The sequence below is a fragment of the Alligator sinensis genome, unplaced genomic scaffold (genome assembly GCF_000455745.1).
Source record: "Alligator sinensis unplaced genomic scaffold, ASM45574v1 scaffold323_2, whole genome shotgun sequence".
NCBI classification, from domain to species: Eukaryota; Metazoa; Chordata; order Crocodylia; family Alligatoridae; genus Alligator; species Alligator sinensis.
Genome location: NW_005842392.1, coordinates 48,582 through 67,707, shown reverse-complemented (window position 1 = coordinate 67,707; position 19,126 = coordinate 48,582). Strand labels below are relative to the sequence as shown.

General features: G+C 46.5%; 1 protein-coding gene across 1 annotated transcript in view; it reads left to right on the top strand.

The window, feature by feature from the left end:
• LOC102380345 (collagen alpha-1(I) chain-like) overlaps window positions 1-19,126 on the top strand; it is a 161,880-nt gene that overhangs the window by 95,192 nt on the left and 47,562 nt on the right. Inside the window, exons 11-23 of the mRNA XM_025211187.1 lie at window positions 1,559-1,612; window positions 3,614-3,667; window positions 4,392-4,436; window positions 4,976-5,029; window positions 6,078-6,122; window positions 6,967-7,020; window positions 7,139-7,183; window positions 7,948-8,001; window positions 9,604-9,648; window positions 10,931-10,984; window positions 13,264-13,308; window positions 14,810-14,863; window positions 16,186-16,293. Of these exons, the coding sequence (XP_025066972.1) occupies window positions 1,559-1,612; window positions 3,614-3,667; window positions 4,392-4,436; window positions 4,976-5,029; window positions 6,078-6,122; window positions 6,967-7,020; window positions 7,139-7,183; window positions 7,948-8,001; window positions 9,604-9,648; window positions 10,931-10,984; window positions 13,264-13,308; window positions 14,810-14,863; window positions 16,186-16,293 (711 nt within the window). The remainder of the gene's footprint in view (window positions 1-1,558; window positions 1,613-3,613; window positions 3,668-4,391; window positions 4,437-4,975; window positions 5,030-6,077; window positions 6,123-6,966; window positions 7,021-7,138; window positions 7,184-7,947; window positions 8,002-9,603; window positions 9,649-10,930; window positions 10,985-13,263; window positions 13,309-14,809; window positions 14,864-16,185; window positions 16,294-19,126) is intronic.

Sequence of the window (19,126 nt, the reverse complement as noted above, 5' to 3'; positions counted from 1 at the left end):
GGAAAGAGAAATAAAAATGCTTTTTCTCTTGCACAACAGGCCAGAACTGGTATTGCTGGAATGTCCTGAACTCACTCTGGGAATTTCTCCGGTATTGACGGCTTGAGCTTACCACTGCATAGTATCCAGGGGCTTTTGTACTTCGTTTCCTAGGAGGGATACAGGAAAAATATGAGAGAGAAACTGTATTTCATGTATTTGTCTAGTTAACAAACTCTGCTGGCTTTTTCTGTGGAGCTTATCAGTTATATGAGTTGACAGCCCTGCCCTTAGCTAGCCATATGCAAAGTGTGGCATGTCCTCAGACAGAAGTGTATGACCTATGAGTTAGGGTCTTGTAGGAGATGAAAAGGAGAAAGATATAAAATTGTAGGATTCTGGCAGCTCCATATGAGCACAGTAAGATCCCTACTTATACCTTTTGGAGGTTTATTGGCGGGGGGCATGTTGAGGTTCTGCGTTAATTCAAGAATATATTTAGGCTCAGCCCAAATGAGACGGCTCTTAAATGTGGCATTGTTCAGGGAAAGCAGAAAAGGGGGGATTGTTTGGACTTGCATCATTCTGCTTGTGAGAAGCAGAGCGCCACCAAGAAGGTGGACAGTGGGTTGCTTTTGGTGCTGCGCAGGGAGGAAACCAGAAGGTAGCTACTTTTGGGCAGAGGGTTGATGGAGAGCAACATGGAATTGTTGACTAGGGACCTTGTCTCCTGCTATTCTCATGGTGTTTGAGGAAACAAAAGATGCCAGCAGAGCTTGCACACGTTCTTTGTAAACAGGATTTTACCCAAGAAATGCCTGACTCTAGGCTCAGTGTCACCTAATAAAAACAGCCCCCACGGTTCAAAATATTTGGTTACTCATTCAAGCCAAATAGGACAGCTGTATCATTCAATTATATTGCAAACAGGTTCTCTGGGTTGTAACTGGAACGGCATCAATGTAAAAGCGTGACTTGGTTGTGACTTTCTGAAGTGTGAGCCTCATTAGAAACTCACAGCAGGGGAGATACCAGGTGGTATGCACAGTATAAAGGCCCAGACACATAGAGGAAGGGGGTAATAAAGTACTAGGGATATGGAGAAGGCTCAGACTGAGGGCTCCCTAAAACTTGTGCAGCATCAGCAGGCATTGCAAGGGCTCCTTCTGAGCTAAATGATTTTTGTGCATGGAGGCACTGCTTTCAAGTGTATTGTAGGCTAAGCTTTCAGGCACTTAGTCCTTAGATATAAACCACCTACAGATAAAAAGCGCAGCTCAGCTTTTCTCACTGCTGACTGATTGCAAGGCCTTTGAATTCAGAGCAGTTGGGCTGTTGTGACTGCAGTGTGGAGAAAGCATTGGGCTCATAAAATTGGCCCTTGGCTTCTGTGAGTGAGACAAACATGGGAGAGTCAGCATGTTGCACCTGCTTGCAGCAGGCTTAATTGGGTCCCGTGAGTGTAGCCGCAGCAGTCTGTGAGTTGCTGCCTTGTTCTGCCACACAGGGTGTGTCAGACGTGTTCAGTGCATGATAAGCCTGTCTTTCATGTCTTCCATTCTTCCTCTCTTGTTAACAGGGTCCTCAGGGATTTAAGGGTGACCAGGGGCCAGCTGGAGAAAAAGGAGAGGAGGTGAGTTCGCTGCAATGCTCTGGGGCCAGTAGGGAAGGTGAGAGCTAATCTCTTGAGGGATTTTACTTATCTGGAATATGAGAGTCAGGCCTCAGTAGAAGCCAGAATTAATCTCTTCCCCTGCCACCACCCACATGCTCTCTCATTAGAGGAGATGTCAGGTTCAAATAACAAGCTCCCCTGGAAGCGGAGTCTCTGTGGTCTTTCGGGTGCTTGTTTCTCTTGTTTTCCCATGTGCCTGCCTGACTGTGCCTGCAGGTGTGAGCTTGGGATGGGCAGGGAAACAGCATGCACCTGGATATACAGGGAGGTTGGTTTGCACGTGGCTCGTGGACCATATGTGTTTATTTCATGCTGGCATTTTGGTGTCCGTTACCACCTCCTTTCCAGCTCTCCCCTCTGGCAGTCTTCCACAGTTTTCAAGTGCATGCTCCATTAAGAGTGGTGTTTATAAAGGGTTTTGAAATGATGGAGATGTTACATGCATATAACCCACAGGGGTAGCATGTGTAATAGAAAGCTATAAGCCCATCACTAGAGTGTATAGAAGATGCAGTTATAATTAACTTGCTGGGCTCTCTGGTAGTCTGTAAGACAATTACCCCTTTATTAAAGCACATATTCATCATTTATTGAATGTACCTCTAATACAAGGTCTGAGATGGTTTCTCTGCATCCCTCCCCCTTGGCTCTCTCCTTTTCTTAGTATCTCTTTCCCTGAACCCCCTTTGTGTGTCCCCTGGCTGGCCCCCTGGAGCTCATGGGCAAAGGGCAGTGAATGCTTAAAGCAAGAAGGACCCATCTGAGCAGTGCTGGGCTCCCTTTGGGAGCTTCAAGCAGAACAAGGGACCTTCTTAGAAGCTGTTAGGAGTTGTTACAGATTGTCATGGTGATGTTGGTGAGCAGGGATCCTATATCATGGCACTAATTGATGGCCTATCTCTTCCCCTGACTTTGTCACCTTGGGCAAGTCCAGTGGCATAACCATGGCAGCAACGCAGGCACCAACTTAGTTTGGAGGTATGATAAAAAATAGCTGCAACTGGAAGGCACCGCTGCCCGTGTGTGTGGCAGCTGCCCCAGGCATCCAGCTGTGTTGTTACACCTCTGGGCCAGTCACTTGGGCCTCAAAATGTTCCCAAGTGTCATTTAATATGGGATGTCTCCACTTGTGGGAGTCAGTCAGGAGATGCCCAGTGCTGAATGCTCTTGGTGCCCATTGGCTTCTCCTGGAGGTCAGTGCTCAGCATCTCAGATCATCAGGCCTTTTAAGGTGCCTCAGGTCCCCCACATGGAAGATGAGCTACCCAGAGTCAGCAGGGACTTCTGACTACATTGGCACTAATTTCTTTGAGCTGGTGTCCCCAGCTGTATGAGAGCAGTGATGTTTTCCTACCTAGGGCTTGCAAATGTTATTTATTTAATTATCTTGAAGGATTTTCACTGCTATAGCTCAAAGATACTGGATTAGATTCTTGAAAGTGCTCCGCACCCACGGCAGAGGCAAATTTTCCTAAGCACCCAGCACAGTGGGTGAACACTGTCTGCTAATCGCTTCTGAAAATGTGAACCAGTTGTGGGTGGTGAGTACCTGAGAAAAATCAGGAAGGAGCAGAGTTTGAAGGTTTTGGTAGCACTTGTGCAGCACTGAGATATAGGAGATGCTTCTCTGGGCCATTTGCATAAACCACAGGGGCCATTAACTATGGAAGTTGCTGGCAAAACCAGTCCAGTACACCGACTGCTATCTCACCCATCTATTTAGAAACTCATATCCACACATTTACAGGTGGTTTCTGACAGATGAGGCATTGCATTGCTTATGCTGGCCTTGTGTTTTCAAATACACTGCAGCTGCTAGTGCTGGGAGAAGCTGCGTCCTCTCATGGACCAGCTTTGAGTCCTGTCTACTGCCGTCAAACTACCAGCCCTCAGTCAGAGGACTGATCATCTCCAAGGGGCTCTGCTGTGGTTTTCATGTGTTCCATGTACCTGTTTCAGGGGTTTGTGGGTGACCCTGGACCACCTGGGGAAAAAGGAGAAAAGGGGGCCAAGGTGAGTAAATTTGTTCTGAGCTATAAAAAGGGGATGTCACGGGGCTTAGATCAGGGCAAGAAGTATTGCTAACTGCTGTGGTGCTGACTCTGTTTCAAGCCTAAGCTTCCAGCATCCTCCTTGACTGACATACCTACTGCCATGCTGCACAGACATTGGCTTTTGCTCCTTTCTCACCTAGACAAAGCCAACCCTGGATCTCCTTCTCACGCAGACCACAAGCTTGATTCTTGCCTTGTATTTTCATGTTTGTGCATCCCACATGTCCTGAACAAGCTCATTGTCATGATAGAGACCCTATTGGATCTTCATGGCTTTCCTCACCACTGTCCTCCCTACATATCCCACCTGCAGTGCCCATCTTTCTCTATTTCTATAATGGGGGATGAAGCTGGAAAAGGGGGAATTGTAGCTACTTCTCACTGCAAGGAGCCTAAATCAGAGGAGGTGCTGGGCAGATATGAAGGATGGGTAGTAAACTGTCTCTCAGACATGCCCGAGTTTGAAGGCTGCAGGTCATATCTTTGCCACTGAGTGACTCAGAAAACACCCAAAGAAGAGTGAGCACTGTTTTCTCACTGCTCAGAGCTCTCTGGCCCAGTTCAAGCCTGCAACAGGCAGGAGACATCCCTTCCAGGTTAGCCCTCTTTTTTGCTGTGTGCCTTGTGTTTATTGAGCTGCTCTTGTGTTGCTCAGTCACTGTTTGTACTATTTGCTGTTCCAGGGGGTGAAAGGAGAAAATGGCCTTCTGGGACCAGCTGGACCTCAGGTAAATCAGCCAAGAAAGTGGCTTATCCTCTTTTGAGCTATCTACTAAGATTGTTTCCTTCGCTTCGTTCTCTTCCCCACAACCTTCTCCCGACCTGCTTGCTGGTTTCTGCAGCCTGTTTTGCTCTGCGTTCTCACTTCGCTTGAAACATATAAAATGAAAGGAGGCTTTCACAGGCCACATCTACTTGCCAAATTTATCACATCAGGCTTTGGTAGTGTTAGAGTGATGTTGTAGCCATGATGGTCTAGGAATTAGGCAAGTGGCAAGGATTTTTGTGGGTAATGTCTTTTATTGGACCAAATGCATGGTTTGGGATAGTTAGACAAACTTTTGAATGGAAGATATTCTTCATTAGGTCTGTGCCAGTTCATATTTGGGGCCCTCAAGCATGCCATGCAGCTACACACAGGCTTGCTTCCAACCTGGAAGCATTGCTGTGTGTGAATGTGGTGCTTCATGAGGACTAATTAGCGCAGCTGAGTGACACCGCAACTCTTCTCTTCTCTTCAGTACGTTGATTTCTCTTTCTCTCCTAGGGGATGATGGGTGTGAAGGGTGCACCAGGATTTCAGGGCCCTCCAGGGCCTCAGGTGAGTGATTTGCATTTTTCTCAGTTGATTCCCATGTATATGTGCCCAGTCACATCTACCTGATCTTCCTGAGGCCACCTGAGGTGCAAACACCCCAAGGAATAATGAGTCATGCAATGCAGGACATTTATGCAGCTCATCTTTTTATATCAACACCCTCATGCTTCCTTTGAAGAAACAACTAAATTTCTTTGTCTTGGCCCATGCTTTGCTATTGTATTTTTAAGTTGGGCTACACCTGGCTCAGTGGCGACACGTAGGGGGTGCACGGAGCGCTGGTGCACCCCCTGAGGGCCATGCTCCCTGCTTAGGTGACAGGCAGGGGGGGCAGGCGGGAGCACCAGTGCCCTCCCTGCGAGCACTGGCTGGGGAGTGGGAGCGCCGGATGAAGCGCCACAGCCGCTTCAGGGGGCACCGCAGCCGCTTCCTGGTCAGCGTGATTGGCCGCGGCAGGGACTTCCCCAGTTGGTGAGATTGGCTACGGGGGCCCTCCCCCCACCAGTCAGTGACTGGTCTCGGGGGGGGGCACTTGCTCCACCCAACTAAGGTGGCACCAGTTACCCATGCCTGGCTTTTCCTGATATGAATGCTATTCTGGTATAGTCATGCCCTTTTCATCTGCTGGCATCAGCGGTCCTTATTATGTCCTAGTGTCCACAATAGGATTCCTTCCTTAATTTTCTTTTGTGAGTATAAAGCTGGCAGAGAAACCCCAGTCAATCTGGCCTGCTCCATGGCTTTGCAAACGTTTTTTGCAAAACCAATGGGCAGTTTGGGAGAAAGCATGGAGATGCATGTCTGAAAATACAGTGAGTGAGAAACAGAGCCTGGCATCATGGGTCAATTGGAGAAACTCAACAGAGAATAAGAATTGGTAGATAGAGTAGGATATGGTACAAAGTGCCTTGAGTGTGAAGAGAAGCAGCTTAGAGTGAAGTGATGGAGAAGGAGAGCCAGTGGAAGGGCACAAAGAGAGGGGTAATATGGTCAAAGCAGCAGTCTAGAAAAATAGTCTTGGTCTCTTGGGTGTCTCTCTATCTTGTTCCAGGGAGGAACTGGCTCAACAGGTTCATCAGGGCCAGCTGGACCAGTGGTAAGTTCTCAATAATTTTTCAATGTGATATAATCCATGTTTTGAAGTACCTGGAATGCCATTTCTTGGCTGGCTCAGGTGCAGACTGTTGGTTACCCCCACGCTGTGCTGATGGGAAAAATTTGGAGGTAGTGCTTTTCCATCAAGATCTGGCATTTAACTGAATTTGAAACATTCTTCAGGCATGTGTCAGTTTTGGTTAAAACTGTGTTTCACATCACTCCTTTGGTAGTTGTTGGCTATAGGATTTAGTGTCTGAACCTTGTTGGCCTGATGGGCCATGCAAGCTTGTGGTGATCCTCTGAGCTTTTTACTATTTTGTGTCAATGTGAAATATTGTTTATTATTTGTATTGCTATAGTGGTGCAGAGCTCTAGTCACAAACCAAGTCCTCACTGGGCCAGGTTACTCTACAGACCCAGAAAAAAAAGGAGATCCCATGAAAAAGCTTGTGGTCCTGTCCTCTAGAGGTTTACAGCTGTATTCAGCTCTGGGAAATGATGGAAATCCCCTCTAGTTTTCTGCAGGAACACTCAATTCATAGGTTTTAAGGCCACACAGGGCCTCTGTCCGGCCTCCTGTTTAACACAAGACAGAAGTGTTCACCCCATAGCTCCTGTATTATGGAGCTTAATAACTTATGTTTGACGAAGACATTAGTTTTAGACAAAATGACCACCTAAGTTTCTAGTCAGCATTGCTTTAAGCAAGTGCCCGACTCTTCAGGGTGAAACTCATTGATGAGTAACAGTCAGGGAACCTACTATGAAACAATTATTATTCAGAAACTAATTTTCAGAAACTATTATTCAGAAATTAATTTACCTGTGCTGCTCTGTTGTAGGGAGAGCCAGGGCAGCCGGGGCCAGTTGGATTACAAGGAGTCAATGGCTCTCAGGTGAGTCTGTATTGGGCAACCTCAGGAAAAGTCGCGTGATTTATGCTATTTTATATCTCTCTTTCTTTTGCCTCCTGTGCTGCTTGTATGAATCTGTGTATTTTTGCTTTGTCTGTAGGGAGAAATGGGCCCTTCTGGCTTGCCAGGCCCACAGGGGCCAAAGGTATGTTGTCAACATTTCTCCTTCCAAGTTAAAATCTTGCCTTGTAACAAAAGCAGTTGCTGTGGAGGCCTTTGTGAAAAGAATTTAGCGGTGTACCCAGTAACGAAACCCTGCACTCACAGTACAAAATCCACCAGCATAGTTGGAGCTAATCAGTAGCCAAGAAAGTGCATTGGAGGGTGGGTTGCAAAGAGTTAATGGCATTTAACTACCCATCTCAGTATTTGCAACTTCAGCCCATGCCATGAGCACTTCTATTCATCTCCTGAATGCCCAGATTGCAACATGCATTGTAGATTTTATCAGACGGTGGGAATTAGAGCTAAGCAGGGAAGAGTTTTCCTCTAACCCAAACTTGATGGGATTTCAAATATTTTTCATATTTCACCTTGGGGCAAAACAGAAGCCTCTCAAAGTTTGTCCCAAAAATGCATAGAGAGAGATCCATGCCTCCAGTACAGATCCAGGACTTAACCTGGGTTTCCCATATCTGAGGTGAGTACCCTGACTGGGTAAATTGGGGCGAGGAGATGTGGTCTCTCTCTCTCTCCTGGTTTGGGCAGAAATTCCATCTTGGACCCAAGCACATTTGCTTGACGGGAGTTTGATTGAAACTGGTATATTGAAAATTTTCAGATTCAGTCATTTTCCAATGAAAACCTCCTCTTTCCTGGAAACTCCCAAAATGGATTTCAGGGTTTTTAATACAACTGAGTGATGTTATGCTGATTGTCACCTGCCATCGTCCTGCCCTCTTTCTGTAGGGACCACAAGGTCTGCAAGGGAGACGTGGACCCCCAGGGCCTAGGGGATCACAGGTAAAACTTTCTTTGTTGACCTCCTGTATGGAGGTAGTATCATCTTGCTGCAGGCAGCACGGCATTTTCAAAGTTATGCGTTATGTAGAGTCCCCTGATCAGATTTGCTAAGAGACAGGGTTGCTCACCTTAACTATTGTGCCCTGCCAGGAATTTGGAAGGCCCTAATCATCCAGGCCATGTTAACAGCTGTCTAAAGGAGTGCCCATAGTGTGTAGAGGTGGGAGGCAACATACCACAGTGAAGAGGATGCTGACCTGGGAGTGAGGAGTTCCCTTTCCAGTACCACCACTGGATTTATAGTTTGACATTGGGCAGGTCACTTCACACTTTCGTCTCTTCTTCCCTACCCATCCCATGTTTATGAGTCACTGAGATGGGAGGCAACTTGCCCACAGTCATGCAGTGAATCAGCTTTGACACTAACATTGAAATCCAGGTCTTTCAGCTCACTGCCCTTTTCTCTAGACCAGACAGCTTGGCCAGAAAGCATACTGTTCACATGAAGATTGGGTATGTTTCCATTCCTACTTATACTCCAGTAATGCCTACAGGCTCCAACCAGGACTGGGGTCCAATTGTGGTAGGTGCTGTATATAAACACATTGGGAGGCAGTCCCTGCCCCAAAGAACTAACAGGCTAAATCCACCTGAAGATTGTTGATAATGTGGTTTAGCACCTCTGTAAGGTACTTGGCATCTTTAGATAAAAGTGATCTTTGAGGTTGAGACATTAGGCATGATATTGAAGATGAAGAGATGTCTGATTGTTATCCAGTCTCCAGAAGGGGCTGTAATAGAACACGTTGCAATGCCCAGCTCCTTCTCTTCACCTTCTTCTGAGGACTGGGTCAGATTTGTGGTATTCAAAGACTTGCAGCGAGGTAGTGTGGAAGGAAATCCATTGAGAGGAAAAGGCTGATAGAAGAAGTTGACTTCCATACCTACAATGGCGGTGGCAGGTAGTGACACCTGAGAGTAGTGGTAGACCAGGCAGATGGGTCAGTGTTGGGGGTGAGAGCACAGGAACACTTGAATGTAAGCAAGTAGCATCCAAGATGAACTGATAACATGAAAAATTGTTGTCATTGATGTGGACATGGACACCTAGACATGTCCTGTTTCTGTAAGGGGCTATAGGAAAACTTAGGTCCATATTTGCAAAGAGCATATTTATACGTATTTCATAGCTCTGACTTACCCCTTGTCTCAGAGAAGGCCATCACCTGAGAGCATTTCCCTTGTAGAAAATCTCAGTGGAAACACTTCTAGTGTGGAAGTCTTGAGAGGCTTGTAGGAGGGTGGAGCAAAGGATGATGAGATTAAACAACTAAAGAGCCTACTTTACTCACGGGTATAAACTACTGAGCACAGGGCCTGAGGGTACATGGCATTCAGACAGACTTGGGAGTGAAAGTAATAGCCTGAGATGCATGAACAAATGCTGCCCTTGATCTGTAATGACAGCTCCTTCCACCCTGAGTGGAGGGAGGCGGGACAGGATTCCTTTAGATTGTGGTTTCATTTAAAGTCTAATTTTAAGGAACTAGGTCTGTATCCATGCCTGTATTTGTTTCTTATTTGCTTTTTCTTTGTCTCTAGGGTCCAGTTGGGATAGAAGGCCTCTCTGGTCCTAAAGGAGACCCTGTAAGAGTCTTTTTTTTTCTCTCCCTCCTTTCTCCTAATTTAAAGTCTTAAAATACTCTTCCTCATCAAGCTGCCAGAAACCTGCAGCTATTGCAATCATCTCTTGTAGTGGTTGCTGATGCTACATGCATCATAATGGGCCCATCACTGTAATGTATGGATCTTTATCCCTGAAGGAATTAAAATGTGCCTGCCTTCTCCATCTTAAGCTGGGTGAGCTCCAGGCTGGCTCTCAAACTCTATCTGGCCTAAACAGAGAGTGGAGTCTTCCCTTGTGCCCGGTGAGCTTAGCTTGTTTGTTGATGGGAATGAATTCCAAGGCCAAGGATATCTACTGAGAAGACCTTACCTTTTGCCCTGAAACAAAAGAGGAGGGCATTAGGGGCAATGGCTATTGCTATTGATTTTACATGGAAAGTAGTCAGAAACTCTGGTAATGGGCATTAGGATTAACACCCCAAACAGTGCAGAGGTTATTTCATGATCCCCTTACATAGTGATTGGGTTTCTCAACTTTAATTCTGGTCCTTTTGTTTGGTGAGCCCAAGATTAACCTGAGTAGAAAGAGATACTCTCCAATCCTTTTCCCAGTTGTGGTCTGGCACAATCCTGACATCTTTAGTCTCCTTCAGCCTTCATCACTGGCATGACTAAGGGCTGCTAGCTTGCCATGAAGGTTCAATAGTGATCATACATGCATAAGTAAAAGCGTGATGGTATTGGTGGGATCACCTAAATACAGAAATGTTCAGATGCAGGTCTTGGAAGCTACTTGCCAGAAGGATCTGCCTTATTGGCAACAGGGCTTCCTCACTTGGCTCCTACAGGATACCACTGCTAAGCTCATTCACACAAACAGTGTATATGAAAGTCTTCGATTATTCATATTCAATATGGGATTCTCCACTCACCTCCTTTCCTGTAGCTGCTTGCATTGTGCCTTGTCTGTGTGAGGTGTGGCACCTGGGAGTCTAGAGCAGACCAAACACTCCTGGCTGCAAAGTGGGCAATATAAAGATATAACAACATTTCTGTCATTGAAAAAAGAACTTGCCCTTTTGGAAGCCTTGTGTGCTCCCTTCCCTTCAATTCCTTTTCTTTCTTTTTTCTTTTCTTTTGTATTTGACTCACCCTACACAGCTTCCCCTTTATTTTGTCAGTCAATTTAGATTTCTTGGGGTTGAGGCCTGTTACCTCTTAGTAACAGTCAACCTTGGTGGACTAATTAACAGCAGGACAGCTTTTTCATTAAGCCTTTTTAATATACATAGTTCTGTTGCAGGGAGAAGCTGGTCCTCCTGGACTAAGAGGAGAGCAGGGACAAGAAGGCCCCATGGTAAGTCTGACAAAGTTCTTTGGGTGAATCTGATATCTTTTATTAGACCAACTTAAATAGTTGGAAAAAAATTTTTAGGCAAGCTTCCGGGTTCAAAAACCCTTTGTCAGGCCAAGGAAGTTTCTGCAGCTGGTGTGTGCTCTTCCTGGATGGAATGAAAAGTAAAGAAGCCAGGGCCTGGGCTGGGCTGGGCTGCATGCAAGACAGGCAGTCAGTGAAGATGTAGATTGAGGAGTCAATGGGTGGGAGACAGGCTGGGTGGAGGGAGAGACGGGGGATGAATAGTACAGAGGTACTTGGGGAGTCCGATGTCAGGCAGGTTATAATGTGTCATAAATCCAATGTCTATATTTAGTCCATGATTTTTTTACTATCCATGGTAAGTCTTACATGAATGTAGACAGACCTGATTTTTTTGAGAGAGCTTACTGAAGAGGTGAGCAGTTGAGCATGATGAGCACTATATGCTCTATTCTTCCAGCTTGCAGTTACCTGACATGTATTGCACAGGGGTGAAAGGAGTGAACGTCCTTCTGAGGTTTTCTCTTAGACCCAATTCTTGCCTTTCTTTCTGGAGTTTGGCCACCCCTCTGTGAGCTCTCTAGACAATGTGTATTCCTGCCTACTGCATAGATGACACAAAGTAAAACAATCTGGCTTTCCCCATTGCATGGACAGGTTGCACATTCCCAGGGTACTCCACCTGTGGTAGAGGAGACTCAGCATCTTGCATTCCCATTTCAAGAGGAAAGTCAAAGGCCAAGTCTTTGCTGATGCCTCCTTTCCACTGGTGTGTTACTAGAAGTGGCCCTGTCTGACTTTCCCAAGCAATTCTGGTTCAGTGCTTCCTTTCCTAAAGGGTACCAGTTATCAGGGTGGCAGAATAGGTCTTGCTGCTGACTTGACCCAAAGCCTGCTCCCTATCTCACCTTTCACCAAATCAGACAGTGTTTGCTAGTAGTAGTAGTAGTTTGTGGCTGCTCTCAGGGACTAAGCTAAAGCTGTATCTCAGTGTTTGGGATTTGCATAATCCACTGCCTGGTCAGACATGTGTATTCTAATACAGTGGTGCCCAATCTTTTGGCCCTGTGGGCCAGATGAGTGGAGTGAGGTCAATCTGCAGGTAGGATCTGGTCCATGGGCCCAGTCTGGCTGGCCTAGCTGGGGCCAGCCTAGGTGGGGCCTCAGCCCTGTGCACTGGATTGGGCCCCACCTACAAAGCAATTTAATCTGATCCATGGGAATTGGAAATTTGGGGTGGAGGAGGGGTGGCAGTGTTCATTGCCACATTGGAAATTTGGGGTGGAGGAGGGGTGGCATTTTTCATTGCCCCCTCTCCCCCACTGTTATATCTCAGAATCCATGGAGTTCCCTCTGGGCCAGATGACATGGCTCTAGGAGCTGGATCTGGTCCACCAGTCAGAGGTTGTACCACTGTCCTAATACGCAAAGCAGAGAGTAATTTTTAGAGTAATTTTTTAGTTCAATCCCTAGTTCATCCACAGACTTTGTGACCTTTGACCCATCCCCTAAACTATTGTGCTTCACAGTTGCTTCTTTGTAAGGTGGGGATAATGCTGCTTTTCTCTCCAGGGTGTGATGAGGCTAAGGTCTGTAAATGATTGCAAGGCCCAGAGATGCAAAGGTCACCAAGTTCTTGCATAAAGAGAATTAGCCTACCCTCATGGTCCGGCTGTGCTGATTTTCAGAAATTAGCCCAAACACTCAGTTACTCAGACAAATATGCCTGCTCCAGGCTGTAACATTTCCCAAGATGTTAGCTCAGCGGAGTACACGTACCTGGGAACCCGCTCGCTTGTGCACTTGATGAAAGAAATGGGGGGAAAAAACAAAACTTTTCTGACTTTTATTTTTCAAGGCCTCCTGCGGATTGCTAATGAATTAGCCTAGCTGAGGGGGTGGTGAGGTACTGTTTAGAGAACCATTTTCCTCTCTGTTTCTCCTTATCTCTTTTATCAGTGGATCAAAGCTTGAACTTGACAGGCATCTGATATGGGAGAGCCATGTGAACGTCAGCCTGGGTTAAAGGATAGCTCCCTTTGCTAATAGTTTCCTGGTGCTACTCCCTCCTGGGGAGTAAATCCTTGCTAAGGCATCAGCCACAAGGACACTACAAATTAGATTGGTGTTTCCCCATTGATCATGAAGTTCAAATGCTCCTTTGCTGCCACATGCCTTTTAGTGTGGGAGTGTTTGAAGGTCTGCATGTGTTTTCATCTCTTGCTCCTTTTTAACTCTAGCTTGATGTCTCTCTTTAGGGGTTGATTGGAATGCCAGGTCCAAAGGGACTCTCGGGGGAGCAGGTAAGTCTCTGCACCTCCATAATGCAATTAAACTCCATGATTCTGGTTCTGATCATATTAGAAAGTCTTGTCAGAGCAATTTGACATGCTACAGAGTTGCTGGAAGCTCAACCTCCTGTATCAGAGCTTAGTCTTGTCAGCATCTGAAATCTTAAATAGGGTCGATTTGGGGGAAAAACTAGAAAGTCACTTTTGTGGTCCTTTGAAATGATCTGAGCTAGGAAAGCTATCTGGAGGGACAGAAGAAACTTTGCTATGTTACCTGAGGGAGACAAAAGTCAACTCATGTGGTAACCAATATGAGGAAAATTGCTAAGAAAGATCAGACTGTTAGTAGGTTTCAGGTATATTAATGGGTGGCAAAAGCACCTGCACTCCAAGTCTGCACACACTGAATATACTCAGAATGGCACAAAACCTGGGAGTTGGATTATAGTCACCCATCAAAGAAAAGAAGGACATTTCACGAGGTTATAGCAGATTGGCTGCCCTGCCCCCTGCTCCTTGTTCCCCATATTGACATATCACCCCTGTTGTATAGATGCAGTTAAGTGTAGTGACTCACCCAAAATCTCCCATAGTGAATTTGGAAATATAACCCAGCTGTCCTGTCTCCCTCCTTGTGGGAGAAGGATGGTTAGACAGGAAGGATGCTTGGTGTTGGGGAAAGTACAATTTATGTTCAAGTTTAGCCAGGACAGTAGTCATCAGCACTCTTAGATGCTCTTGGCTATAGTCTGGGGAATATTTCAGCTCACTGTGGTTTGGGGGAAGCTCTCTGACATGGAGGGGCAAGACACTGACCTTTTGGAGCTTTGAATTCATATCCTGTCCTGTAGGGGGTCACAATTAGCTCCCATTGCACATGGCACAGACTCCATGCAATCTGACACAGGTGACCACAACTTGCAGTTGAGGCTTGGTGAAGCCCAGAGCTAGTATAACAGCCTTGCTGTGTATCGGCATTGAACTCAGGAAGGTGTTTCTCTTTTGGGAGGTTTCCGCAGTATTTACACAATTCATATTTCCCCCAAGCCAATGCTGATGGTCTGTTTTTTTTATGAAAATTAAGGTCCGTGTCCTCAAAGGTATTTAGATGTCTGAAAACCCTTGTAGAAGCTGGTAGCCTAAATTCACAAATGAAAAATTGGAGTGCCCTACATAAAACAAATAGGAAGCGACTTTGATATTTGTTAATCACAGTGCAGCATCCTTCTCTCTCATCTAAGTAGTGGATTTTTTTTGCCTCAGCTCTTAACCACAAACTCCATCATCTTGCAAGAGCAACCCATAGTAGGTCTAAAGTTCAGACTATTATTTAGCATATGGAATGCAGTGCAGCCTTCTGGTCAGTGTTTTCTCTTCCAAGGTATGGAAAGACCCACCAGAAATGAACTCTCAATTATAGCTGGTGCCCGCTCCTGAAATCAGATTGCAGTGCTGCTCCATCATGAAGAGCATCCTAGTTTTGTCACTCTTCACCTTAACTGTTATATTGCAGGGTAGCGGAGGTCCAGATGGAGCAAAAGGGGACATAGGAGCCAAAGGCAACAAGGTACAGTACATCCCATCACTAGTTTGGAAAAGGGGAATTTCTGTGGCCTTCCCATTCTCTCCTGCTATTAAAATGAATTCATGTTTTATGTTGGAGCATGTTGGTCTGGTTGCATTTCACTGGTATGAAGAGGGAGAGTTCTTGTGGTTGGGACATCCCCATTTTGGGTTTGGACCATACTGTGCTGGCATGTGAAAAATAAATAACCAATAATTAGACTCACTAAAGACCGTTACCCCAATGCCCTTTGAACTAGGATAAGTTCTTGTGTCTCATAAATGTTATCATCCCTGTGGAGGAGACTGATAAGAAGAAAATCCTCCTCTGTGAGGCAAGGTAATCTAGCATCTCACAGAGCAAAAGGAATAGCTTTTATTTCTCTTCCCTCTGACATAGGGAAGCCTCATCCCTATTGTAGAGATGGGGAATGGAGGCACAGGGGAAATTAAGTGTCAAACCCAAAGTCCTACAGGACATCCATGGCTGAGCAGGGATCCCAGCCTAGCGACCTATATCTTACAATGTTTTTCTTGCCTCTAAAAGGGTTGTGTTACCCTGGCTCCATTTAGATGAACCTGATGGATGGAAAGAAGTCATGATCTGTCTGTTCCCCACTGGCTTAGGAGGGCAGAGAGGTGGGATGTGGTACTAGAGCACCATGAACCTAATTTAGGCTATCTTGGGCCCTTGATAAGAGAAGATTTCCCGCTCTAACCTAATGCTTACCTGATGACATGCAAAGCAAATGCCTTCCTCTAAAAGCAGTAGGCTTCAGAATCCCATGTGTAAAAAGCTGATTGGGGAACCTGGACCTGCCCTCCAGAATAACTCATCATTGCCAGAGACCTGGCAGTAAAAGAAGACAGGCTCTCCAGAAGGGAGGGAAGGGGGACGGGAAACCACAGAGGAGTGAGAGAAGCTGGGATGAGGTCACCCCAAGTGCCTCCTAACAATGCAGACAAGGTTCTTTGGGTAAATTTGATACCTTTTATTAAGCCAACGGAATAGTTGGAAAAATTGTTTTTTTGCAAGCTTTCAGGTACAGACACGGTTCAGGCTCAGGGAGAGTATGCCGTTGCTTTGTGTGCTCACCCTGTGCCTGAAGAAGGGTGTTTGCACCTGAAAGCTTGCAAAGAACAATTTTTCCAACTAATTCGTTGGTCTAATAAAAGATGTTACATTTACTCAGAGAACCTTGTCTGCTTATGTCCTTAGACCAACACGGCTACAACCAACAATCATAACAATGCACGCTCTCTCCTTTGTTTTCATTGTAGTCCCTGCGGGCTGTCCATGACATCTCCGTGTCTTTTTGTTTCCAGGGGGCACAAGGACTGCTGGGGACAAAAGGCCCCCCAGGAATTCGAGGTCAAATTGGTTTGCCAGGATTCCCTGGACCCAGAGGGCTGGCCGGGCTCCAAGGACCTGATGTAAGGATTTTTTGCTTCTCCAGATGTTAAATGTTCTGTGAGAAAATGGCTGCAGCACTACATAAAACAGAAAATACCCATGAAACGTCATCTTCTGCCCGCCGTGACATTTACCTTGGAGAACAGAGTATGATCCCTGGCTGTTGTAGTCAATGGCTTATGAATCTGCATGATGATCCATTTTCCTGTCTCTGTCTTTACCTAAGCCCTCAGAATTGCTTTATTGCCTTCTCCCTTTTCACACTGGTTTCCTGAGAGAGGCAGGGTGGCGAAGTCTCTTGTCCTGTGTCTGTCATTTCTCAGCAGCTGTATGTGCCGTTGGGTCTAATGTAGTGGGTGGGGGTTGATGAGGTCTGTACCTTAGCCCCCATATACTGCACTGAGAGAGTGTTTGGGACTCGATGCCTCTTTCTTTGTGGAGATGAGCAGTCATAGTGCAGGTGTGAGTCGCACAGAGGCACCAAGCAGGCCTGATGCCACACGGAAACAGAGTGGAAGCTGAGAAACTCATGGAGGATGGTGTTTGAGGCGGGTGTCTATTCAGGAGTCCCTCCTTGTATTATGTGTGTGCTTCTGCTAAGTCTGTACTCCACGGTGATGCGAACTTGTTCAGGCTGCTGCTGCTGTACGTGCCTTTGGGGCCACCGATCAGCAGAAAGGATCCAGTCAGAAATCCTCGCTGCACTTTCAGATTCAAATGCTGCAGGCTTGCCCTCACCCATTCCTCCTTCCTACCACTCCCTTAGTCCCTTGTGTCCATCCCACGCCCCCTGCCTGGTTAGGAATCTCCGTTGTATTTCAATTCTGCTGTCATCCAGATGTCTCTCTCCTTCCTGTCCCCCGAATCCTTCAACCACTCCTTAGAACCATAGAAAATGAGGGTTGGCAGGGACCTCAGAAGGTCACATCTAGTCCAACCCCCTGCTCAAAGCAGGACCAGCCCCAACTACATCATCCCAGCCAAAGGTTTGTCTAGCCGGGTCTTAAAATCCTCCAAGGATGGAGATTCAAAAACCTCTCTGTATAACCTGTTCCAGTGCTTTACTACCCTACTTGTGAGAGTTTGTCCTGATATCCAACCTAAACTTCCCTTGCTGCAACTTGAGAACATTGCTCCTTGTTCTGTCGTCTCCCACCGCTGAGAACAGTCCAGCTCCATCCTCTTTTGAACCCCGCTTCAGGCTGCTATTAAATCCACCCCCTCAATCGTCTCTTTTCCAGACTAAATACGCCCAGTTTCCTCAGCCTCTCCTCGTAAGTCATGTGCCCCAGCCCCCTCTCTATTTTCATTGTCCTCCACTGAATCCTCTCCAGTTTATCCACGTCCTTTCTGTAGTTGGGGCCCCAAAACTGGACACAGCACTCCAGTTGTGGCCTCACCAGTGCTGAATAAAAGAGAATAGTCACTTCCCTCAGTCTTCTGGTGACACTCCTACCAATGCAGCCCAGTATACTGTTAGCCTTTTTGGCAACAAGGGCACTGTTGGCTCATATTCAGCTCATTGTCTACAGTAACCCCCAGGTCCTTGTCTGCAATGCTGCTGCTTAGTCAGTCAGCCCCCAGGCTGTAACAGTGCATGGGATTGTTCCATCCTAAATGCAGGACTTTGCACTTGCCTTTCTTGAATCTCATGAGATTTCTTTTGGTCCAATCCTCCAATTTTTCAAGATCTCTCTGAATCCTAGCCCTACTCTCCAGCATTTGTATGACTCCCCCTAGCTTGCTGTCATCTTCAAACTTGCTGAGAGTGCACTCCAGCCCATCTTCCAGGTTGTTGATGAATTCATTGAACAGGACAGGCCCCAGGACCGATCCCTGGGGCACTCCACTTGACGCTGGCTGCCAACTAGACATTGAGCCACTGATTGCTACCCTTTGAGCCCAACGATCCAGCCATTTTTCTATCCACCTTACAGTCCATTCATCCAACCTGTACTTCCTTAGCTTCTTTCCCTCCCATCACCTCTCGCTGTCTCTCCTCCCACTGCCTCCTCCCACTTCCCTTGCGTTGAGCATTCTCTCCCTCCTAGCTCCTACTTATTTTCTGCACCAGTCACCCTTTTCCAGCTGACTCCCCACCCCCATAATCCTCATTCCCTTATTACAGCTTCCTGGCTTGTGGGGAATCATTCTTGCCTTTTACCATGTCTCTCTCCCCCCACCTTCACTTATCTAGGAGAAAGCAGAACTCCCTTTGGGTTCTGCCCACCTCCACTGCTCCACATCTGCCTCTTTTGCAGGCAATGGACGCATATATATCCATGCACTACAGTTCAGAGCATCCTGGTGCTCCAAGCCCTGCCTCTTAAGGCACACCCTGATGAGAAATGTGTGATGTAAGGGCTCCCTCTAATGGTGAATCATTGTGCACTGTCCTGCTAAGAAAAGAAGCCGTTGCTATTTTCTTGTTTTACACCCCAGGCAAATTTTACAACAGTGAACTTTCTAGTGGCTAATCCCTACCTCTGCCCTAAGTTTCCCTAACCCTGAAGGAGTGGAGAAGAGAACTGATGGACAGTTTCCTTCCCCATCCTGATGGCTGCTGGCAAAACCTTGAGCCCGTGCCATCATTTCCTTCCAACTGGGTGACATCTTACCAGGGCAGAAATGCAAGGGAACTGAAAATGAGATGCTAAGGGACTTGCATGCACACAAGAGAGAAGCAATGGGACTCAGATACTATAATAAGGAGGGCTACCTATTTTGTTGGCACTGCAACCTCCATATCAGATAACAGGGCAGGTAGAAATTAAAGCTAGATTCTCTGTTGGGATACACAGGCAGGGTCAGGGGAGTTGAGGGAATTTGCACCAGTTTGTACTAGCAAGTAAC